This window comes from Carassius carassius, chromosome 6 (assembly GCF_963082965.1).
Source record: "Carassius carassius chromosome 6, fCarCar2.1, whole genome shotgun sequence".
Lineage (NCBI taxonomy): Eukaryota > Metazoa > Chordata > Actinopteri > Cypriniformes > Cyprinidae > Carassius > Carassius carassius.
The window spans coordinates 3,165,610-3,187,171 of NC_081760.1; the positions used below are offsets into that span (position 1 = coordinate 3,165,610).

Consider the following 21,562-nt stretch of genomic DNA (forward strand, 5'->3'; position numbering starts at 1 on the left):
TATTTCTTACTTTTTTAAAATCTATAGAATAAGATAACTTATGATGATGGTGTATTTCATAATTTCTGACTTTAGAAAACAAAATGAAACAGTAATAATATTACATGGTTAATAAAATGTGTTAATAGTTAAATTAATATATTACATTAATATATTAATATATTAAACTGAAATAATACCTTGGATAAAGCTTAAAATATCATCTTTAATACATATTCTGTGTGTGTGTGTGTGTGTCTATATATATATATATATATATATATATATATATATATATAAAATTAAAAATAGTCTTAGATATATTGTTATTTTTTATTCTTTTAAATAGTACCTGTTGGTGCTACAAGAATAGATCCTTAATGAATGAAGACTGAAAAAATGTGTGCTGTTTTGCATAAGATCTCTGTATAAGATCACCTTCAGCTTGAAAAGATCGAATCCATTGAAGGCAGAGGTGTGAGTGTAATGTGTGTTTGTTTATTTCAGAGGACCAGCTTCCCGCTGGTTTCCCGTCTATAGATATGGGTCCTCAGCTGAAGGTGGTGGAGCGTTCTCGCACTGCTACCATGCTGTGTGCAGCCAGTGGAACACCTGACCCTGAGATCACCTGGTTTAAAGATTTCCTCCCCATAGACACATACACTCACGGGCGGATCAAACAGCTACGCTCAGGTGTGTGTGCTCATTTACACAGTCTCTGTGCTCTTATTCTCCTCGGTTTTTTAAAGGTGCACTTAGCAAATTTAGCTCTTTAAAAAAAGATTTTAAACAATGTACACTCACATGAGATGAACAGTCATATCAGTAGCTTATAAAATTTTTTTAGTTCTACATGTTGAGATCACATGACTAGCTGAGTTATGTTTACACTTGAAACAAGCTACTAATATTAATGATATTAATAATAATAATATGATAATATGTTTACTTCATATACATAATTCATTAGGGATGCACCAGTATTGAAATTTATACCGTTATGGTAGTAATTATTTTCATGCTGTGCGCAATATTGAACTTTGCTATTTTGTTTGTATTTACAATTGATAACATTATAATATACATTGTGTATAATACATTATAATATACATTTTTAGATTTGTAAGAGACTGAACAGTGTTATTAAATTAAGCGCTTTTAAAGATTACCTTGAAGTAAAAAATTAGCATTCATAATTATCTTATTATATATAATTAACTGATACTGGATTAAATAAAAGAAAAATAATAATCTAATATTATAGATTAATTGATGTGGTATTGATATACTGTACACTATTGCTTGAAAAGTTTGGGGTCAGTAAGATTTTAATTAATTATTATTTTTTATTCTTTTAAAGAAATCTATACTTTTTTTCAGCAAGGATGCATTAAATTGATCAAAAGTGACAATAAAGACATTTATATATTATTATTTTTTTTTTATTTCAAATAAAGGCTATTTCTTTTAACTTTCTTTTCATTTAAGAATCCTGTAAACATTTCTACAAAAATATTAAGCAACACTAATATTTTTGTCTTCAGAATATTATAATGTTTTCTGACTGGTCATGTGACACTGAAGACTGAAGTAATGATGCTGAAAATTCAGCTTTGCATCACAGGAATAAAATACATTTTCAAATGCATTCAAATAGAAAACAGTTATTTTAATATGTAATAATATTTCTCATTATTACTGTGTTGAGCAAATACAGTTTTGGTAAGCATGACACATTTTCAAAAACATTTAAAAGCCACCCCAAATTTTGAACATGTGTGTATATAGTTTATACTGTGCATTGCTATATGTGACCCTGGAGCACAAAACCAGTCAAACATACATTGTACGGGTCAAAATGATAGATTTTACTTTTATGCCAAAAATCATTAGGATATTAAGTAAAGATCATGTTCCATGAAGATATTTTGTTAATCTCCTACTGTAATATATCAAAACTTAATTTTTGAAAAGTAATATGCATTGCTAAGAATTTAATTTGGACAACTTTAAAGGCAATTTTCTCAGTATTTTTATTTTTCAAATATTGTCATATCCTAACAACAGATGATCCTACATCAATGGAAAGCTTGTTTATTCAGCTTTCAGATGCTGTTTAAATCTCAATTTCAAAAGTTGACCATTATGACTGGTTTCGTGGTCCAGGGTCACATATACTTTAGAAAACAAAGTAAGCAAAACAAGGAAAAGGTGATAAATCATAGCAGTTGGAAAAATCAATTGTCCATGCGAGCAGTCACTGTCAGACCAATGAAACAATTCCCATACCCCAAACCTCTTAAAGTTTCTCACACACACACACACACACACACACACACACACACACACACACAAACAGTCTCAAACACACTGTTTTTGCTGTACGAGTACCTTAAGTGATAAATGTGCTGTCTCTTTTTCTGTGTTTTAATCTACAGAGTCATTTGGTAAGTGTGTTATTCTGAGGCACAACACACACTCACACGTTCATGCTCAAAACAAACAAACATATTGTTATTGGTAAAGCGCATGATGTGTCTATATATTGTATTTCCCCTAACAGTACAGTCACCCTCTCTCCACACACATAGTCAGCACATAGTGTGTTCTGTTCAAACACAGTAGTCTTACCTGAGCGCTGCCCCTCTAACATGTGCTACTGAGCCTCTGGCTTCCACTCTCACTTAGGTTTTATCACTCACTCCTTCACTGGCTCACTCTTTAACTTCTCCAAACGCTCACTGCCCTCGGCATTGGATTTCCTGCATCACTACCCCCTCACTCTTTCAGATCTCTCTCTCTTTCTCTTTCTTTCTTTCTTTCACTTTGTTGCCTAGATAGGTTTGAATGTCCCAATGCTGAATGTTACAGTGGCTTTTCACCCAAAACCGTGGCCTTTTTTGGCTTTCTTCTCTTTCTGGGCTTGAGTCTGCCTGTCTTAAGTCTCTGTGTTCTTTGCAATTTTTCAAAGGTATTTTCTCTGTTGCACTGGTTTTATGAACGAATAATCTAAACTAAATAATCGCTATGTCAATGACGGCTTGGTTGTAAATGTTCCGTCATGTTTTGTCAGTTGTATTTTCTCTCACATTTAACACTTGGTATTTTAAATGCGGCACTGATATCACAGCATCTTTAGTGGGAAGAGCTTTGATGTAGCAGATTCTTGGCTTTTTATTCCACTCTTCAGTCTTGTAATCTGGTTATTTAATTTAATAAACAATCTATCATGAATTATTCAACTGCACTGCATTTGCAATCGGTTGTTTTTCTCTGAAACCATTAATTAGATTGCACAGGGCTGCCGTAAAACGGGTTTCCCTTTTTTTCTTTATTTCTAATTCTAATCCTTATTTGCCTTTTTTATTTCTGCCACTGAATAAAAAAGGTCATTTTGACTTTTATCTCACAATTCTAACTTTTTTTCTCATAATTGCGAGATATAAACTTGCAATTGTAAGAAAAGTCTTTCTTTCTTCTTAATTAAAATTGGACATCATAACTCACAAATGTTTAATCTCCCAATTCTGAGAAAAGAAGTCAGAATTACGAGAAAAAAGGCAGAATTGCGAGAAATACAATGGCAGTTGTGAAAATAAAGTCAGAACTGTGAGTTTGAGAGTTTATATTATGCAGAAAGTTTCATTTACCTTTTTTATTTTTTATTCAGTGGCGGAAACGGGCTTCTATATTTTTTATTGTGGGAATGGTTAAAAGGATTTCTGAAACAAGGATATACAATAAACCAGCTGCGTTATATTTGTGAAAAACTGAAATTAATGTAGAGCATTTTGGAAAAAAAATGTACGTTTATATATATATTTGAAAATATTTGTAAAAAAATTATATTAAAAAAACGAACTTTTTTTTTTATTCATCAGTATTTTAAAAACATGCTAAATGACGGAAAATGTTCAGTTTTTCCTGGTTAAGACGACCTCTTCTGTCATCTCATAAAAACTCAACATACACTTTGCACTTAAGACATGAAGAGTCTCCCTCCTCCCTCTTTCTCTTTCTCGCACTCTTTCTTTTTGCTGTTTTTTACCCCTCTATCTTTCTGCTCTCTCTCTGTCACTCTGTCTGTTTGTCATTCTCCCTCGCTGCACTAACTCGTCTTCTCTTTAATCTCCCATCTGCTTTCATTCTCACACATCCAGGGGGTACACCTATCCGAGGTAAGAGACTAAAGCAACCCACCACATCTATCTACAACTTACCGCACTCTTTCTTTCTGCCTCTTCCCTTTCCTTTCTCTCTCTCTCTCTCTCTCTCTTTCTCTCTGTTTGACTAACCATGTCATTTTCAGAGACTGTGTTTATCATGATTAATGTTTGGATTCTGTTGCCATGGTAAACTACCTCCCCTTTCCAATGATCTTATCTGAATGTGATATTTTCATGTTATCAATAGACATTAATTATGTGAGTTGATGCAAATCATTTGAAATATCTACTTAAAATGAAAGAGGATTTACTTTAGTAGTTTTTCAGTGTGTTTTTTATTTATTTCAGGGGCAGATTTGTAAAGAGCCCTGTGACACATGTCTATTGCAGTTTTCTTTCTTGTGGGTTGATGCATTACTCTTTGAAACAGGAAGCGTGAGCAGGACATATCGAAATGCTCATCCCTGAAACATTCTAGAGGATATTATTGGATAAAAATTTGAGAGTCCTCTTTAGTTTTTGGTCTGTTGTCCTTGAAAGCTATACATTTTAAATGTGTATATTACATAATAAAGCTTATAGCCGTGGACCAAAAGCCAAGAAAATCTACTTTTTTTTGTCCCCCTCCAGTCCAGAATAGTTGCATCATTGCTTAAAAGGAAAAATATAATATATACAGTATGCTGTAATTTTTTTAGTTGAGGAGCAGATGACTTTGAACTGATGTTTTTGAGCTAAATAATGGGAGCAGAGAAGAGACTAACTAAATGATCCTGTATTATCTTGTATTGTGAAATATAGACCATTAGGTTTGCAATTTCAGTGACATGCTTGAAATTCTTTGCTCAAATTAAAACATTTGATCAGCTTTTGCTGTTTTTCTCATGCTCTTCCGATCCCTCTGCGGATTTTTTATTAAACACCATTTCATTTTTCAGATAGAAATTTCTCCGTGGATGACAAATCAGGCTATTTTTTTATGTAATAGTATTAAAATAACATTGTTAAAAGAGGCTGACTGCTTTTCTTTTTCTCTTTCACAAATACAATTGTTTAACTCTTAATATGTTGTAGGCAATATGTTGTTTATGTTATTATCGGAAATTTGTTACCAGAGTTTTTTTATTTTTATATATATATATACTCTGATACCTCTGTCATGCTAAACAGTTTGTGTGGGAGGAATGTGTTGTGACAGGATAAAATGTAAAATTCATACAGAAATATGAGACATGACATTATCATGATAGAATTGCTTACTAACTTTGCGAAACGTATATATGCCTGTCTATAGAGCTTAACTTGTACACAACCCAGAACATTATTTCCAAAGGACTGGGCTGGTGGCAAAGTGTGTGTGTTGTAAATGAAAATGCCTTTATATGTATGTGCGTATGTATCCAGGTGCACTTCAAATTGATCAGAGTGAAGAAACTGATCAGGGTAAATACGAGTGTGTCGCGACCAACAGCGAAGGAACGCGCTACTCAGCACCAGCTAACCTTTACGTCAGAGGTACAGCTTTGAGTTACTTATTTGAGTGTCGTAGAATCAGAAAATGAAACCTGTAACTAACACATTCTTATGAAGAGATACAGAGAATCTGTGTAGTCTGATTTTTCTTAGATCATCTGTTCTTAACTTATTAATCATTTGTTTATTTTTCCTTGTTGGCTCATTTCTCACTGCCGGCTCCTCTGTAGAGTTAAGAGATGGTAAGTGCTCTTCCTCTCAAATCCAACTCTGTGTTTCTTACTCTAATCTAAGTCTCAGACTCTCACATCCACATAGTCTAATCCTTCCCCTCCCTCTGGACAGTCCAACTCACTCTCCAGATCTTAATACTGCATATCAATCTGACATTTTTCACCTGATCCTACTTAACTGCATTCCATTACATCATGCTAATAGCAAATGATAATGCCATGCACTCATCTGAAATTGTGTCCATCGAAACAAAAAAATGTAAATGTATTGCATACATTCATCAGAGGTTATGCATTTAATTATAGAACACTTAGACATTGCAGCACCATCATTTTTTGTATTTTCACAATTTATAAACAGGGGAGAGAAGGGTAAAGATTTGTTCCCAAAAAAAATCTAATGCAGTGGAGTGAAAATTAATTATATAGTATATATAATATATTTCATGGTGTCTTAATGAAATTACAAGAAAGCAGCCCTAACATAGAACCAAAAAAATGCTTAAGTATTATATAGAAATAAAACACTTTACACTAAGGTTCCATTTGTTAATATTAACCAATAATTAAAAATTATTCTAAAGCATTTATTAATCTTAGTTTATGTTAATTTACATTTGCTGGCATTATTAAAATTAAAAGTTATTTTACAGTAATAAATGTATATATTACATAAAGTTATATTACGTTAAATACATTTAATTATTTAACACTCCTGAGCTAGCATGAATTAACAATTTTATTTAATACAAATATGATTTAGAATACAATTTAAGATAAACAAATAAAAAAATAGAAATCTAACATAAATGAGAAAACTAACAAAAATGACTGATGCTTCCCAGTTTTATTTTGTATATTATTAGCATTTCCATAAAGCAGACTTGAATTTGTCTGGCACACTTTACCCCACAAGAACAATTGTCTTTAAATTCTTCATGGCTAGTCCTTAGCAAAATGTTCCTGATTTTGTACTCTAGCAGTTCACCAACTTGTATAATATATTTTTAAACCTAAATAAATTTGCTTTAACATTCAAATAATTTGAGTTGCCATGTGGAATATGTATGTTGAGCTGTATTTGATGGGTCCTTTCTAATTATATAGTCACGTCACAAAAAGTCTGGCACATAAAAGAGGAGACACAGCCACATCGTATCCCACTCTTCTGTACAACACAGACTGATATCCTGCGGCGTACAACATCTTGAGGGTGTATCCTATTCAACCCAATGCTCTCTGTAGCATTAATAATGTCTTTAGCATGAATTACTAAATGGCTCACTGTCTCTCACACCCTCAGTGCGTCGCATCCCTCCTCACTTCTCAGTGCCACCGATGGATTATGAGATCATGCCGGGAGGTAGTGTGAATATCTCCTGTCAGGCAGTGGGCGTTCCCATGCCATATGTCAAGTGGATGCTGGGATCAGAGGATTTGACTCCAGAAGATGACATGCCTATTGGGCGGAATGTTTTAGAGCTCACAGATGTAAGCCAGTCTGTCAACTACACGTGTGTGGCCATGTCGACTCTCGGAGTTATTGAAACCATTGCTCAGATCACAGTTAAAGGTACGCAGGAGTGATGTTAAAAGATTCTTTGAAAATGCATAATGTTATTGAAGAAAGTGAAACCATTTAGTTAAGCAATATGTTCCATGGGCAGAGCCAATATTTAGGAAGCAGGGTGGCTGATGATTGTTCCAAAGCCTGGAGAGCGGCCTTGCTGTCTAATGCCTGGCTAACTAAAGTCGATGACTTGGAACACTCTTCAAAGGCAACAACTCACTCTGAGAGCACACAAAATCAACATTTCTCTCCCTTTATTCACCATCTTATTTTTATTGGTTTGACTGAGCTTGTTTCCGTGCATTGAGATTGTCTTCCCTGAAAAAAATTAAAAAATCTATTTCTGCTTTAATTTGGCCAAAAATAGCTTTTTAGGAGGCAGTGGAGGCAGTATAATTGCTGCCTTTTGGAACAACCTTCACATGATGCCTTAAATTGCTACCATATGTGATGTAATGTAATGATATTAAATGAAAATGATAAAAAAAGTTGTTGTTTTTTTTAATTATGCTTTAGAAAGTAGTCACCAAAGCTGCTTTTACTTTATCACATATGCAGTAGAACAGTTATATAGTGTGAAATATTACTGATTTAAAATAACAGGTCTGTAATGTCACGTTTGATCAGTTTAATGCACGCATCCTTAGTAAAAGTTTAAGTGCATGTTACTGACCTCAGGTGAGGGTATAAATATGTTTATTATTAAATGTTTATTTAATATTTAAAATCTATTTTTGCCTAATTTATCCATCGCTTCCTTCCTTCCGTAGCCCTTCCCAATCCTCCAGGAGCTCCAGTTGTCATGGAGCGATCTGCCACCAGCATTACTCTAATGTGGGACAGTGGAAATCCACTTCCTGTGTCATATTACATCATCCAGTATCGTCCCGCCTCCTCCACCGACCCCTTTAAAGAAATTGATGCCATAGCAACAACTCGTTACAGCGTGGGTGGACTCAGCCCCTACTCACACTACCATTTCCGGGTTATGGCGGTGAATTCGATCGGCCGCGGCCCACCGAGTCAGACGGTGGAAGCTCGCACGGCCGAACAGGCGCCTAGTTCCCCTCCTCGTCGCGTCAGAGGTCGGATGCTGAGTGGTTCCACGGCGATGGTGCAGTGGGAGGAGCCAGAGGAAGCCAACGGTCAGGTGGTTGGTTACAGGGTGTATTACACGTCAGATTCATCGCTGCTTGTGAACCAATGGGAGAAGGAAATGGTTCGAGGGGCCAATTTTTTGAACATACGAGACCTGACACCGAACAAAACTTATTATATTAGAGTTCTCGCCTTCACCGCAGTGGGAGATGGACCTCTTTCCAACGATCTGCACATCATTGCCAGAACAGGAGGTGTGCAGAATGTGATGTTAGGATTATTTTATAGATTCTAATATTGCAGCCTATTTTGTTTGTGTTGCATCATTCTCCAAGCATCATCTTTCTTCCTCCTCTCATTTCTAGTCCCATCCCAGCCCACAGAGCTGAAGGCAGAGGTGAAATCAGAGACTAGCATTCTTCTGTCGTGGATCCCTCCTGCTCACAGCGGCACAGATGCCATCACTGGCTATGAGCTCATTTACAGGCTTGGAGACCAGCCAGAGCAGGTACACACAGACGCACACATACAAAATGTTTTCATTTTTGTAGTGTCCACTTTTATGCTAATTACTTTAACCCTCTATCTTCCAGAAAATACCATTTGATCCCAGCTCTAGTTATCTGCTGAAGAATCTGAAGCCGTTTTCCACTTACATATTTCAACTAGCAGGGCGCAGTAAACACGGCCTAGGAGCGTTCACCAGTGAAATCACAGTTCAGACTCCACAAACACGTATGTACTGTGCAGACTGCAGACAGTTTGGGCTCTTTTTTTGGAAGAAGTTGTCATTTTTGTTAAGTTAAATTTTTTAAAAGTGGCAGTAAAGACATGTATAATATCATAAAAGAATGCTGCCCTTGTGAACTTTAAATCCTTTGAATCCTGAAAAAAATGCATCATGGTTTCCACAAAAATATTAAGCAGCTGTTTTCAATATTGATAATAATAAGAAATGTTTCTGAAGGATCATGTGACATGAAAAGCTGGAGTAATGGCTGCTGAAAATTCTGCTTTGGCATCACAAGAAAAAATTGCATTTTAAAATATATTAAAATAGTTAGCAGTTATTTTCAATTGTAATAATATTTCACAGCATTATTTTTTTTTTTTTTTTTTTTTCATCAAGTAAATGCAGCCTTGGTGAGTATAAGATACTTCTTTCAAAAACATTAAAACATCTCACTGATTGTAAACTTTTGAACAAGGATATAAAAACTATGGGATGACAGCATCCAAATTTAACAGGTAATTAATACAATAAACAAAATAATTTATCATAATTAGATAATACAGATAATAAACTTATAACTACAACCCAATTTATAGTGTATATTTAGAAAAATTTTAACTGTACAAAATAATAAGCAGCAGCATTTAACTAAATTAGTCATGAGCCTCTTTGTGTACCTATCAGTATGATCAGATTCACTTAAATGAATCAGTTTCCCCATGCTACACATGGAAGAGCAGAGTTTAAGAGAGCATGTTTTTATTACCTTTGTTCACTTAGCTGCAGAGCTTTGGACACATTGCTACTGTTGGCAATTATTGCTTGTTACTGTGAAAGCAATACACTAAACTAAAAAAACAGCTGTCGGGTTAATGGAAATTGGAGTGAGTTTAGTTGGTAACTCTCCAAAACTGGTCCACACATTCACGTATAACACAAAGCAGTCTGCTTTTGGTAATGTCATCCCTCCTGTCTAACAAAGTGACAGATGTAGGTGGATGAGTGTAGAGAGCAGGTAAGAGCAGGAAAGGATCTGGAAAGAAGGAGTCAAACAAGTAAGTTTTATGTTAAAAGTATTTGTTTCTTTTTTATGTCAGTTTACCATATGTGGACAGGTCATTTGGAGTTTGATGTCTTAATTTATTTTACCACAGCATTTTATGTCTATTTCGTCTTTTTTTGTCTTGTCCTATGATTTCATTTCCTTTCCACACATTCACATTCACAATAACACTAAAACTAACCATCGCTGCTTCAACACACATTTAAACCCGCCCACTTCTCTAACCACCCAATCAGAGTCCATGCCCCCTCCCCAGGAAGTCACATGCATAAGCCCCTCCTCCACAAGTCTATTGCTCAGCTGGGCTCCACCCCTTACAGATGTAAATGCAAGCATAACTGGATACTCCATCCGATATGTGGCAGTGGAGAAAGACCTTGTACAATGATCTCGGACATCCCGTCTAACTGTTTCCGGTACCGGATAGAGGGGCTGAAGGAAGGGACCCTGTACTCCGTGACAGTTGCTGCCTTCACTGACACAGATCAAGGGCCTGAGAGCCTACCGATATTGATCTGCACAGAGGAAGATGGTATGTCTATATGACAGTGCCTTAATTTGACCCCCTGACCTACCAAAGACACATTTGTCCTCCCAACATTTGCCTTATTCTGAAACAACTGAATGCAGTATTCCTGACTTCCCAAGATCCTCTTTGGATTTTCCTGCTTTAAGGATTTTTCCATCTGCATAAATAATTGCTTTTTTGCACCCTGCTCAGATCCCTTTTCATGGTAAAAGCTCAATGAATTGAACCCTTACACCAAACCTCTTTTCCTTTTCTGTCCTTCTCCTGTGAGCTGGAAGGAAAGCTCAGGTGTGACTGCATGTCCTTTACTAAAATATCCTTTAGTGCCCAGCGCACCGCCACGGGGTGTGGATGTGGTGGTCTTAAACGCCACCTCTGCCAGAGTCTCATGGAAACCTCCAGTTGCTGAGCGACAGCATGGAAGCATCTGTGGTTACCATGTGACATACGCCAGACGAGCAGCAGGGGAGAGAACAGTCTCTCCTAGAATTAGGGAACTCCTACTGAGAGACCCGCAGGTACGAGACATCACACAGACACACACACACACACACACACACACACACACACACACTTAAATTTGAAGATATGTATTATAGATATGTATGTATTTATATGTATTTACAGTGTATTCATGTGTAAAAAAAAATTCAATGCATATGTAAATACATGTAAATACATAATTTACTGCTAGCTAACTGTTTTGTTAATAGGCACAAGGTTTATCCAAATATTCACTCCATCGCATATATCAAAATGAACTTGATCAAGGACATGTGATGAATATTTTCATCACATAGTTGTTTCATAGATGTTTTTTATTTTTCAAGGTTTCAAGTAGTGCCACTAATTGAAGAATCACTCACATATATTAGAAATATGATGCAGATGCCATCTATCACTTGATCTGGACGATCATGTTGTTTGTTTGTCAGTAATTAGGCTTCTTAGCTCAGCTAATGCTCTCTAAATGGACTTTAATGTGCCTAAATCATCAGATAACATCAGTATATGCTTATTATCCGCATGCTAGGACAGAACCTCTGATAACAATCTCGAAAACCAAGAGCCTTAAAACCACCATGTAATTGTTCCAGTAAACCTTTCACACTATTTATTCTCAGTAGACTTTTATTCTTTGTGTTGTTGTGAATAATCATATTACATCTTGGCATTTACTTCAATTTTAACTATCTGTGTCTTGTTTTTGTAAACAGCCACAGAACGAGTCAAAACAATATGTGAGTATATCTACTTTGAACATGACCCAGAATTTTAATACGTATATTTACATGAATAAAAGTCCCTTCAAGGCAAATTAGTTCCTTCTGCGGCCATCTTGGTTGTTAATCTTATTTCATCTTGTCAGTAGGCATGTAAGGCTTCTATACTTGAATGGGAAAAATCAAATCGATAAGATAACAATAATAGCTTCTATAGATGCTGTGCTAAAATAACAGTCTCTCTGTAATTGAGCATTGTGATTTCTATTAATTTTGCAATATTTTTTTGTCCACCTTATTCAGTCTCTGATATGAATATATGTGGTGCAGTAGGATATATATATATATTTTTTAAATAAGTGTTTTAATAAGGTGTGTATGTGTTAATTAGGACCTGATTTTGACTGATTTGTGGCCGAACACGAAATACTCTGTGACTGTGACTGCATTCACCTCAAAAGGCGATGGAGCACGCAGCAAACCTACTGTCATCAGAACTAAGCCATCATGTGTGTACACACTCCCACATACATACACGTTAATGATTGGTATACACACTTGTTTTTATCTTTATCTCAATGTTAAAGAGAATGAACACCCAAAATCATGGAAATCATTTACTTATCTTTTTTTCCAATTTTGCGAACTGGTTCAAAGGTTTCACTGAATAGATTTCCACTGGATAAATTTTCCAATAAATCTGACTACTTCTGTTAACAATAAAATATGTCAAGGCAAGCAATGGTGGATGTCAAGATTTTAAGCGAATATCACTGAATATTGATTCGTTTCAAATGATAAGATATATAAACGAATCATTCAGACCAATTCTGTGAGCCGGATCAAACGATTCACTTATTCACTACCGTGGATGTTGAATGTTTTCAGTGAATATCTCAGGATACTGAGTCAGTGAGTTCAACTTTTTGATTCATAAATAAACATTCAAACTGATTTTGTCCCAACTGCATCAAATAATTCACTGAAAAGCATACTACTTCTATTAACTTAAAAATGCACCTAGGAAAGCTTTTGTGGATGTCAAGATTTTTTATGCATATCATTAGATACTAGATACATTAGAGTCCATGACCTTACAGTTCAACCAATTTGTGATCAGATAAAATAATTACTTCACTCATTAAAGCTATGGTGAATGTCAGTATTTCAGTGAATTCATTCATAAGGACATTTCAAAGAGTCATTTTTCAAATTTGAAATCTTAAGTCCCAGTTCATTGTAATTCCATAGAAAAGAGGATTGCAACTTTCTTCTTTTTGGTATTGCTTCTTTTGGGTTTTTTGATTGAACTAATTGTTGAAGTAACCACAAAATCAAGTGTATCACTTACCCAACACATATCTTTGCTGCAGTGCTACATATTCAGTGTTGATCTACATTATTGTTCTCTACTCCACAGTGCCAGGTTTGCCCCTTCTTACAGTCGCTCCATCAGAGGATGGTTCTGTCCTGCTAAAATGGCAGCCTCCTCCTGCTGGTCTGTCCCCTGTGCTGGGTTACAGGCTCTCATACGGCCAGGCCGACCCGACCTCAGACTCAGACGCTGAGAAACACAGCTACACCGTCTCATCTTTGAGCGCAGGGGTGCTGTATGTGTTCCCACTTGCGGCCCGTACTATATGGGGTTACGGTTCAAGCACTCAGGTCACACTTCTAACACCAAACGTGGTGCAAACAACTACAGGTGACATGGTAACAGCCCTGGGGACAACAGATGCTCAGAATGTGAGCGTACAGGAACCCATTCCACATTTGGCCAACTTAACAGCTGAAGGCATCAACTCCTCATCTGTGATCCTGAGATGGGAGCCACCAAAAAGCTCTGACCGTATCCAAGTTTACCACGTGTGGTTCGCTGTCTCTTATGGTAACGGCACAGACATTGCCATGGAATCGGACGTTTCGGAGGCCACAGTGGTTCTAAATGGCCTAAGTCCAAATACTGAGTATGTAGCGAGAGTGTGTGTGCTTAGCAAACATGGCCCTGGGCCCTATAGTCTCCCCATATCCATCAAAACACAACCAGCACGGGACGGTAGGACTCACGTACTGTATATCCTCACACACAAACATTTACAGTCAGGCAACCCTTACTAAACAAAATCACGACATTTTCATTATTCTGTTTCTGTCTGGTCTTTGTCGGTCTGAGTCTCATATTTGGCGATGTCCATTAAGTCCAGATAAAAGGTGAGAATCTTTCTGTAGACGGATCTAGGTGAATATGGATTGCTCCATTATCTGGTAAGACTGCTGTGGTAAAGGTGAGCTCTTGGAAAGGAGTGATGAATTCTTGTCAGCACTATGAGAAGAAAAAGTGACTAGCTTTTTTCTGCTGAAAATGTTTTTAGTAGAAACAGCTGGAAATATTCTTTGATGTTCTTCATGAATGCTTTAGCGATGTCGGAGGCCAGAGGTTCTGCTCGGGTGAGCTGAAGTATTGATGTGTGATGTGTTGATCTGTTGTTTTTCTCTCTGTCTTTCTTAATTAGTGTTTGCCGTGAACTTCAAAGTGAAAGCTGCTATGAAGACTTCAGTTCTGCTGAGCTGGGAGTCACGAACCACCAGTAATAAAGCACAGTCTCTCGTTGTAAGTACTGCAAAATACAGTATGCGTGTGTATGCGTGTGCGTGTGCATGGTTCAGGTTGTGTTGAAAATCTAAATGGCCCGCTTGTAGACCCCGGACCCCTGGTTGAGAATCACTGGCTTAGATGACAGACGATATCATTAGCTCAGTATAAAAACAAACATGTGTGTGTGTGTGTGTGTGTGTGTGCAGTTCCTCCATTACCACCTTTTCATGCAACATATTGAGATGGCATTGTGTATGATATAAACGTGTTTGTATAAACGTGTGAGCGTGTGCATGTTAGCAAGTGTCTGAAGTGTCAGTCTTAATCTAATTCTGCCCTCCTCGACTGTGTTTATGCCACAACACGTGTAGTCTTGGCTGATTAAGTATGCATTTTTTGCTTATTTGCTCTTCTGATTTCTCTTTCTCTGTTAGATCTCATATGGTGATGGTGAGAGTGTGGAGGTGGATGGGCGGCTCGGGCAGAAGTTGGTGACTAAGCTGGAGCCCCAGTCTCTCTACACCTTCCTGTTGACCAGTAAAGCTGATGGCACTGGAGGCCTGCAGCACCGTGCAGAAGCCATGACGGCTCCAAACCTGCTGACCGGGAAACCCCAGCTGCTGGACAAGACCAGCTCTCAGAGCATCGCTAACCTGCAGCTGCCCACTGTCCAGGGACAGGCTAATGTCAGGTCAGGAAAATACTAATGAAAGTCAACTTTTCAATAAGTTAAAAACGGGGAAGTCGTGGCCTAATGGTTAGAGAGTTGGACTCCCAATCGAAAGGTTGTGAGTTCGAGTCCCGGGCCGGCAGGAATTGTGGTTGGGGGAGTGCATGTACAGTTCTCTCTCCACCCTCAATACCATGACTTAGGTGCCCTTGAGCAAGGCACTGAACCCCCAACTGCTCCCCGGGCGCCGCAGCATAAATGGTTGCCCACTGCTCCGGGTGTGTGCTCACAGTGTGTGTGTGTGTGTGTTCACTGCTCTGTGTGTGTGCACTTCGGATGGGTTAAATGCAGAGCACAAATTCTGAGTATGGGTCACCATACTTGGCTGAATGTCACTTAAAGAACAGTTTTCTTTTTTGATATATTTTAAGATATTGTAGTATTGTTTAGTCCTGCTATGGCAAAGCAGAATTTTCGACAGCCGTTACTCCAGTCGTCAGTGATGTATTATTTGTAATATATTCATTATAATATATTGATTTGGTGCTTAAGAAACATTTATTATTAATACTATCAGTTTTGAAAGCAGTTGTGTTTTCAATATTTTTATGTAAACATAATATTTTTTGCAGAATTTTGATGAATAGAAAGTTCAAAAGAACACATTTTTTACATTTTCAAATAATTGTAATAATGTAAAATTCATTAATCTAGAATGTATTTATTTGTAATAATGTAGAAGTGTTTACTATCTTTTTTTTTCTGAAATGCAGCCTTGCAGAATAAAATATACATAAATGTGTGTGTATATATACACATACATACACACACACACACACACATACATATATATATATATATATATATATATATATATATATATATATATAAACCCCTAACCCTATATACTGTATATGCTGACCTAAAAAAAAAAAATTATTTTCATTGATGATTTTTGTCGGAATTTTATCATTTCACAATGCATATATATATATATATATATATATATATAAAAATTCATATAAAAATAAGCCAGACTTTTCTTTCACCCATAATAATATAATATCATGTTTTTATTGGAAGGGGTTTCTACATTGTGGTTGTCCCTCTGAAGAGGCAGAGAGGAGGAAACTTCCAGAATTTATGGAGTGATCCAGATGAGATGAACATTGATGAGGTAATACATTTTTGCTGAGGTTGTAATTTCAATATTTTGTACAATTTGATCAAGTCGCTCACGATTAACTCAGCTCGTGTGCTTGTCCTGTTTTCTGCTTTCTTCAGCTGCTGAGGGAGATTAATGGCACCGGTCACTCTGTGCGTCTACGGAGGCAGGCGGAGGCAAAACCATACATCAGCGCTCATTTCCAGAATCTTCCAGCTGAATTCAAACTGGGAGACGGACGTGTGTATGGAGCATTCATGAACCGACCTCTTGTGAACGGACAGGAGTGTGTGTGTTTCGTGCTGGCTATTCTTGAACTGGGCCAGAACGTAAGTCTTTCTTTTCTCTCTCATGTTGGAGTATTCTGGGGTCCATTATGATAATAAGAATAATAATTTCATCACCGTGTGTGCATCCTTTCTCAAATTATGATATACTGATTATTTTTTTAAAAGGGGTGAATGTCTCAAAATGTTTGGGGCAAAACATAAAATGCATTAAAATATATATATATTTTTATATTAGAATTTTTTACACATTTTTACCATTTGAAATAAATTTATGGTAATGTGCTTTGTGTCTGTTCGATCTTTGATTGACAGACCTTGTACTCCACGAGTCCATTCTCTGATGTCGTGCTGTTCTCCGATGTTGAGCCGCAGCCAATCGTAGACGAGGAGGAGGGGCTTCTGTGGGTGGTGGGGCCAGTGCTGGCCGTCATCTTCATCATTAGCATTGTCATCCTCATCCTCCTATTTAAAAGGTGAAAGAGAAAGAGAACTGAGCAGAAGAGTGATTGAGAATTTGATGGCATTCATGGGAATTTAAATATTTAAAATAGAAAAATCATACATTTTAATTCTGCTCTGCTCTACGTATTTCTGAATTGTTGTATCTCCTAGCTATTGCTTGTGTAAACTTAAAAAACGGAGCATTTGTGAGTGAATCATTCATTCGAGTCAACCCCTTTGAATGAATCACGATTCACTCATTTGAATGGAAATGGAAAAGAATGAGAGGGTAATAAGCAAAGGGATGGAAATGATAGATGCTTTCTATTTTACTTCAGCAGAAGCTGATTTTATTTATCCCTAATTCTTTTTTCTCCCCTCGCTTTATCCATGCACAAACCAGCAAACCAGACAGGTCTGTGTATTATGTTTCTCTCTCAATCTAATTATGACTGAAATGCAATAGAAACTATTTCCTGCTAAGTGAGTGTTGCTTTAATGCTCCAGCGCGTGTGATGTTACAGGAAGCGGGCAGAGCTGGAGGGCAGGAAGTGCAGCTTTCCCAGTAGCAGTAAAGCCATGAGTTCCCAGCATCCATCTGACCCAGTGGAGCTGCGTAGAATCAACTTCCCAACGGCTGGTAATATGCTGATGAAAAGACATGTCACAAACACACTCACACACAGGTACAGAGTGCTGAAGAATCAACTTTCAGTCCCCCGTTGATGCACACACACTGTCTGTATCAACACAGTGTTGTCTCTTTCCTAGGTTTGCATGCATCTATCATCGGTTATCGACGGTTATCAAGTTAGTTGTGGTTTTCGGAGTCTGTACTGAATGCTTAACTGCCATCATCACATATTCAGTAACCGCTTTGGCTTTAGTAACCAGCATGTGTTGGACTTTCCACTGATTTCTTTGTTTTATATTTAGCCAGTGATGTTTTATATCCCCTAACCTCTAAACCCTCACACAAGCTTTCTGCATTTTTAGCTTTTCATTAAGTCATTTAGTGTTATATTAAGATGTTTTCTCATGGGGGCCATTGGCTGGCCTCCACAATGTACTGTAGGTGATTTCAAGTTTTACTATCCTTGTGGGGACATTTAGTCCCCACAATAATGGCAAAAACTGATCTACACACACAGACGTGCACACAATTACGGCTAAATAAAACCAGCTATATTAAAGATTACAGTAATTCAGTGTTGAATCAATGTTGATCTTGGTTTTGCTGAACAGGCAACTATTGCAGACCTGAAATGAACTCTTCTCAGTGATATTCTAAATGCAGCAAAATTGATTTCTGCTTTAAGCTTAATTTGATCTTATTCAGCTGTCTCTTTGTTTATTACATCTCGTCTAATACTTCTGACCGTCTTGTAATCTATACCCTCCCCTGCGCACATTCAGTATAGTTCAGATTTTATTTCTAAAGATTTTAGATGTGTTTAGATGGGAATGTGTGTCTGGGTGGAGACCAGTCCCTTCCTACAAAAAAAAACAAACGAACACATATATCATGAAATAATTGTAAAAAAAATCTGCGAGGCTGTTTACTTAATTGAATATAACATTTGTGTATTCTTTTCTGCTGAGTAGGTTAAAATGTAAATTCATTTTCAATGACCTACAGCTCTTCACCAGACTATGAGCTTTTCTATTTAAATAAAACTTTTATTTTTTTTTATAGATGCCTAGTGTATCACTCTAGCTTGAAATTAGGCCTCTAAATTATCTGCGTGATCAAAACTGAAAAACTTTCTCCTTGGGGTCATGGTACATGTGTCTTTCTGCTGTGAAATATTTACTCATTTGAATAATGTAAATGTGAGAATAATTTATATATGTAGTAATATTTCAGGATGGACACTTACTGGACTGAAGCAGCTAGGTTTACTTGATTTTCTACGTATCATTATGTTTTTTTTATTTTTAGAAAAATCATGTTAAAATGTAAGTATTAAAACTAAAACTGCAGAGCTTTGATCATAAATCTAAGAATTTAAATATCTTTTATTATATAAATATCTTGTATAAATATCTTATATCTTTTATTTGGAGGTTTATATGCATTTTTTTGTAAGTAGACTGCTTTACTGTTATAAAAAAAACTCATTCATTTACATTAAAAACTAGAATTTCATTTTACTTTTGGCCATATAAAAACCAGTGACTGCGCCAAATTGCATATTTATTCACAGTTTGGGCCTTTAAATAAAACTGAGGTGTTTTTTCCCCCTTCTCGAGTATGAGCTTCAAATTCTCTTATTTCATAACACATTTTAGATGTTTTTTATTGTCGAATAAACTGTGACATTAAAAAAAAATTGTTAAATGATATTTTTTATATATCGGGCTTTACAGTGTTAACTTCTTTTAGCAGTTTTCTCCTCAAAACACATACACGCATGAATGCTAGTGCAAAAACGTAGATGAGATCACTAACATTCCCTCACACTGCTCAGTGCACTCTCTGTCCAGTAGTGTGCGGTGTTCTCAGCGTCTGAAGTGGTGTGTTTGTGTCACGTGATTGACAGGCATGACCAGCCACCCTCCAGTCTCCGTCTCAGAACTGCCAGCTCATGTAGAGAGGATGAAAGCCAATGACAGCCTGAGGTTCTCTCAAGAGTATGAGGTCAGATCTCACACACAAATGCACGTACATTCACACCCCACACATGTACATTAAAAACAGATCGGCCCATGAATGATGTATATTACCACCACATTTTTACATACACCACTATAACACCCTTTGAGTACTTTTTCTGTGTGAGTGCTGATTTCATTGCACAGGCCGTGTGATGTTTGTAATGTGAAGTACAGTACAGTACAGGCATGTCCAGTGTGAGTCATGATGCGCCTCTCTCTTGCAGTCTATTGATCCCGGGCAGCAGTTCTCATGGGAACATTCTAACCTTGAGATTAACAAGCCAAAGAACAGATACGCCAACGTCATCGCCTACGACCACACCAGAGTAGCTCTCTCCAACCATGATGGTGAGAGCGTGTGTGCTCAGTATGTCAGTACTGCTGTTTCTGTGTATTTGAGTGAAATATCACATTTTTGAATCTTAAAGAGGAGCTATAATGGGAAATCAACTATGAGAACGTTATTACCCATTCATATTATTTTGGTGCATGAAATAAAGCTGAAATAAAATAAAACATTATAAATATAAGATCAACTTTACTGGATACATTTGCGGAATATTTAAGATCAGATCTTGTCTTTTCCAGTTAAAATCACATATACATTGCACTTCTGAGATCTGAAGCTTTAATAATAGAACTGAATCAAAACTCTCATTTACACCTAATAGAATTTATGAAAGGCATGTTGAGTTTATAGGTTTTTTTTCTCTTGTTAGTTTGAAAGTGATGCAGTTTTTCTTGTTATGCAGGTGTTCCTGGAGGGGACTACATCAACGCCAACTTCATAGATGGCTATCGCCGACAGGGCGCATACATCGCCACCCAGGGCCCCATGCCAGACACGTTTAGTGACTTCTGGAGGTTGGTGTGGGAACAACACACGGCAAATATCATCATGATCACCAAACTTGAGGAGAAATCCAGGGTGAGAGCACTAAATCACACAGATACAGACCACACTCGAGTCATGTGGCATCATTCATTTCCAGACAGAAACATGCAGTCTCTGTTCCAAAATCTAATCTAGTACAGTATATAGGCAGCACATTGAAATATATGCACACAAAACATACTTCTATTGTTACCCAGCTAACAATTTTTTGTTTAAACTTTGAACGAAAGTCATGCCCTTTCAGTTAAACTTAAGTGATTTCGGGTGATGTTCAGCAGGATGATGATGTGTCCAGAGAATGAACAAAGTTGAATAAATTTTAACTTTTTGCAAATGAGCTGCAACATTATGGGAGTGACTATAAGGTGACCATAGATCCCCCTTTTTTTCTAAATTGCCAAAAATGTCTGGGTTTTTGCTCTGCTTTCCTTATGCATTATGTGTAGATGTATGTTGTAACGGAAGCACACATAAAACGAGAGATCCAGTTGCAGTGTTTTAATAGGGGAATCCAAAAAATCGAAATCCAAACAGGCAAAAGGTCAATAACAGAAAGGCAGTCCAAAACAAGAAACACGAAAAAAACACTAGAGAACACGAAAAAGCAGGGTGACATAAACCAAGGACTCCATGAAAATGATGAAACAAACAGGGTATATATGGACAGGTGAAAATGATGAAAGTGGGAACAGCTGAGTGCAATTAACAGGTGTGCAATTAACAGTGATGAATCCAGACAAAGGCTTGTGGGAAATGTAGTGCCTGCAGTAGGGTGACTAT

At 36.8% G+C, this 21,562-nt stretch overlaps 1 protein-coding gene across 1 annotated transcript in view; it reads left to right on the top strand.

Moving 5' to 3' along the window:
* Window positions 1-21,562, top strand: part of LOC132142234 (receptor-type tyrosine-protein phosphatase delta-like) — a 53,242-nt gene that overhangs the window by 24,017 nt on the left and 7,663 nt on the right. The window contains 22 exon segments of the mRNA XM_059551941.1: window positions 487-672; window positions 5,550-5,660; window positions 7,155-7,424; window positions 8,192-8,773; window positions 8,885-9,027; window positions 9,113-9,254; window positions 10,552-10,698; window positions 10,701-10,847; window positions 11,169-11,362; window positions 12,062-12,085; window positions 12,459-12,576; window positions 13,488-14,123; window positions 14,581-14,678; window positions 15,098-15,354; window positions 16,417-16,510; window positions 16,618-16,827; window positions 17,101-17,261; window positions 17,633-17,644; window positions 17,754-17,869; window positions 19,773-19,870; window positions 20,112-20,235; window positions 20,640-20,815. Of these exon segments, the coding sequence (XP_059407924.1) occupies window positions 487-672; window positions 5,550-5,660; window positions 7,155-7,424; window positions 8,192-8,773; window positions 8,885-9,027; window positions 9,113-9,254; window positions 10,552-10,698; window positions 10,701-10,847; window positions 11,169-11,362; window positions 12,062-12,085; window positions 12,459-12,576; window positions 13,488-14,123; window positions 14,581-14,678; window positions 15,098-15,354; window positions 16,417-16,510; window positions 16,618-16,827; window positions 17,101-17,261; window positions 17,633-17,644; window positions 17,754-17,869; window positions 19,773-19,870; window positions 20,112-20,235; window positions 20,640-20,815 (4,046 nt within the window).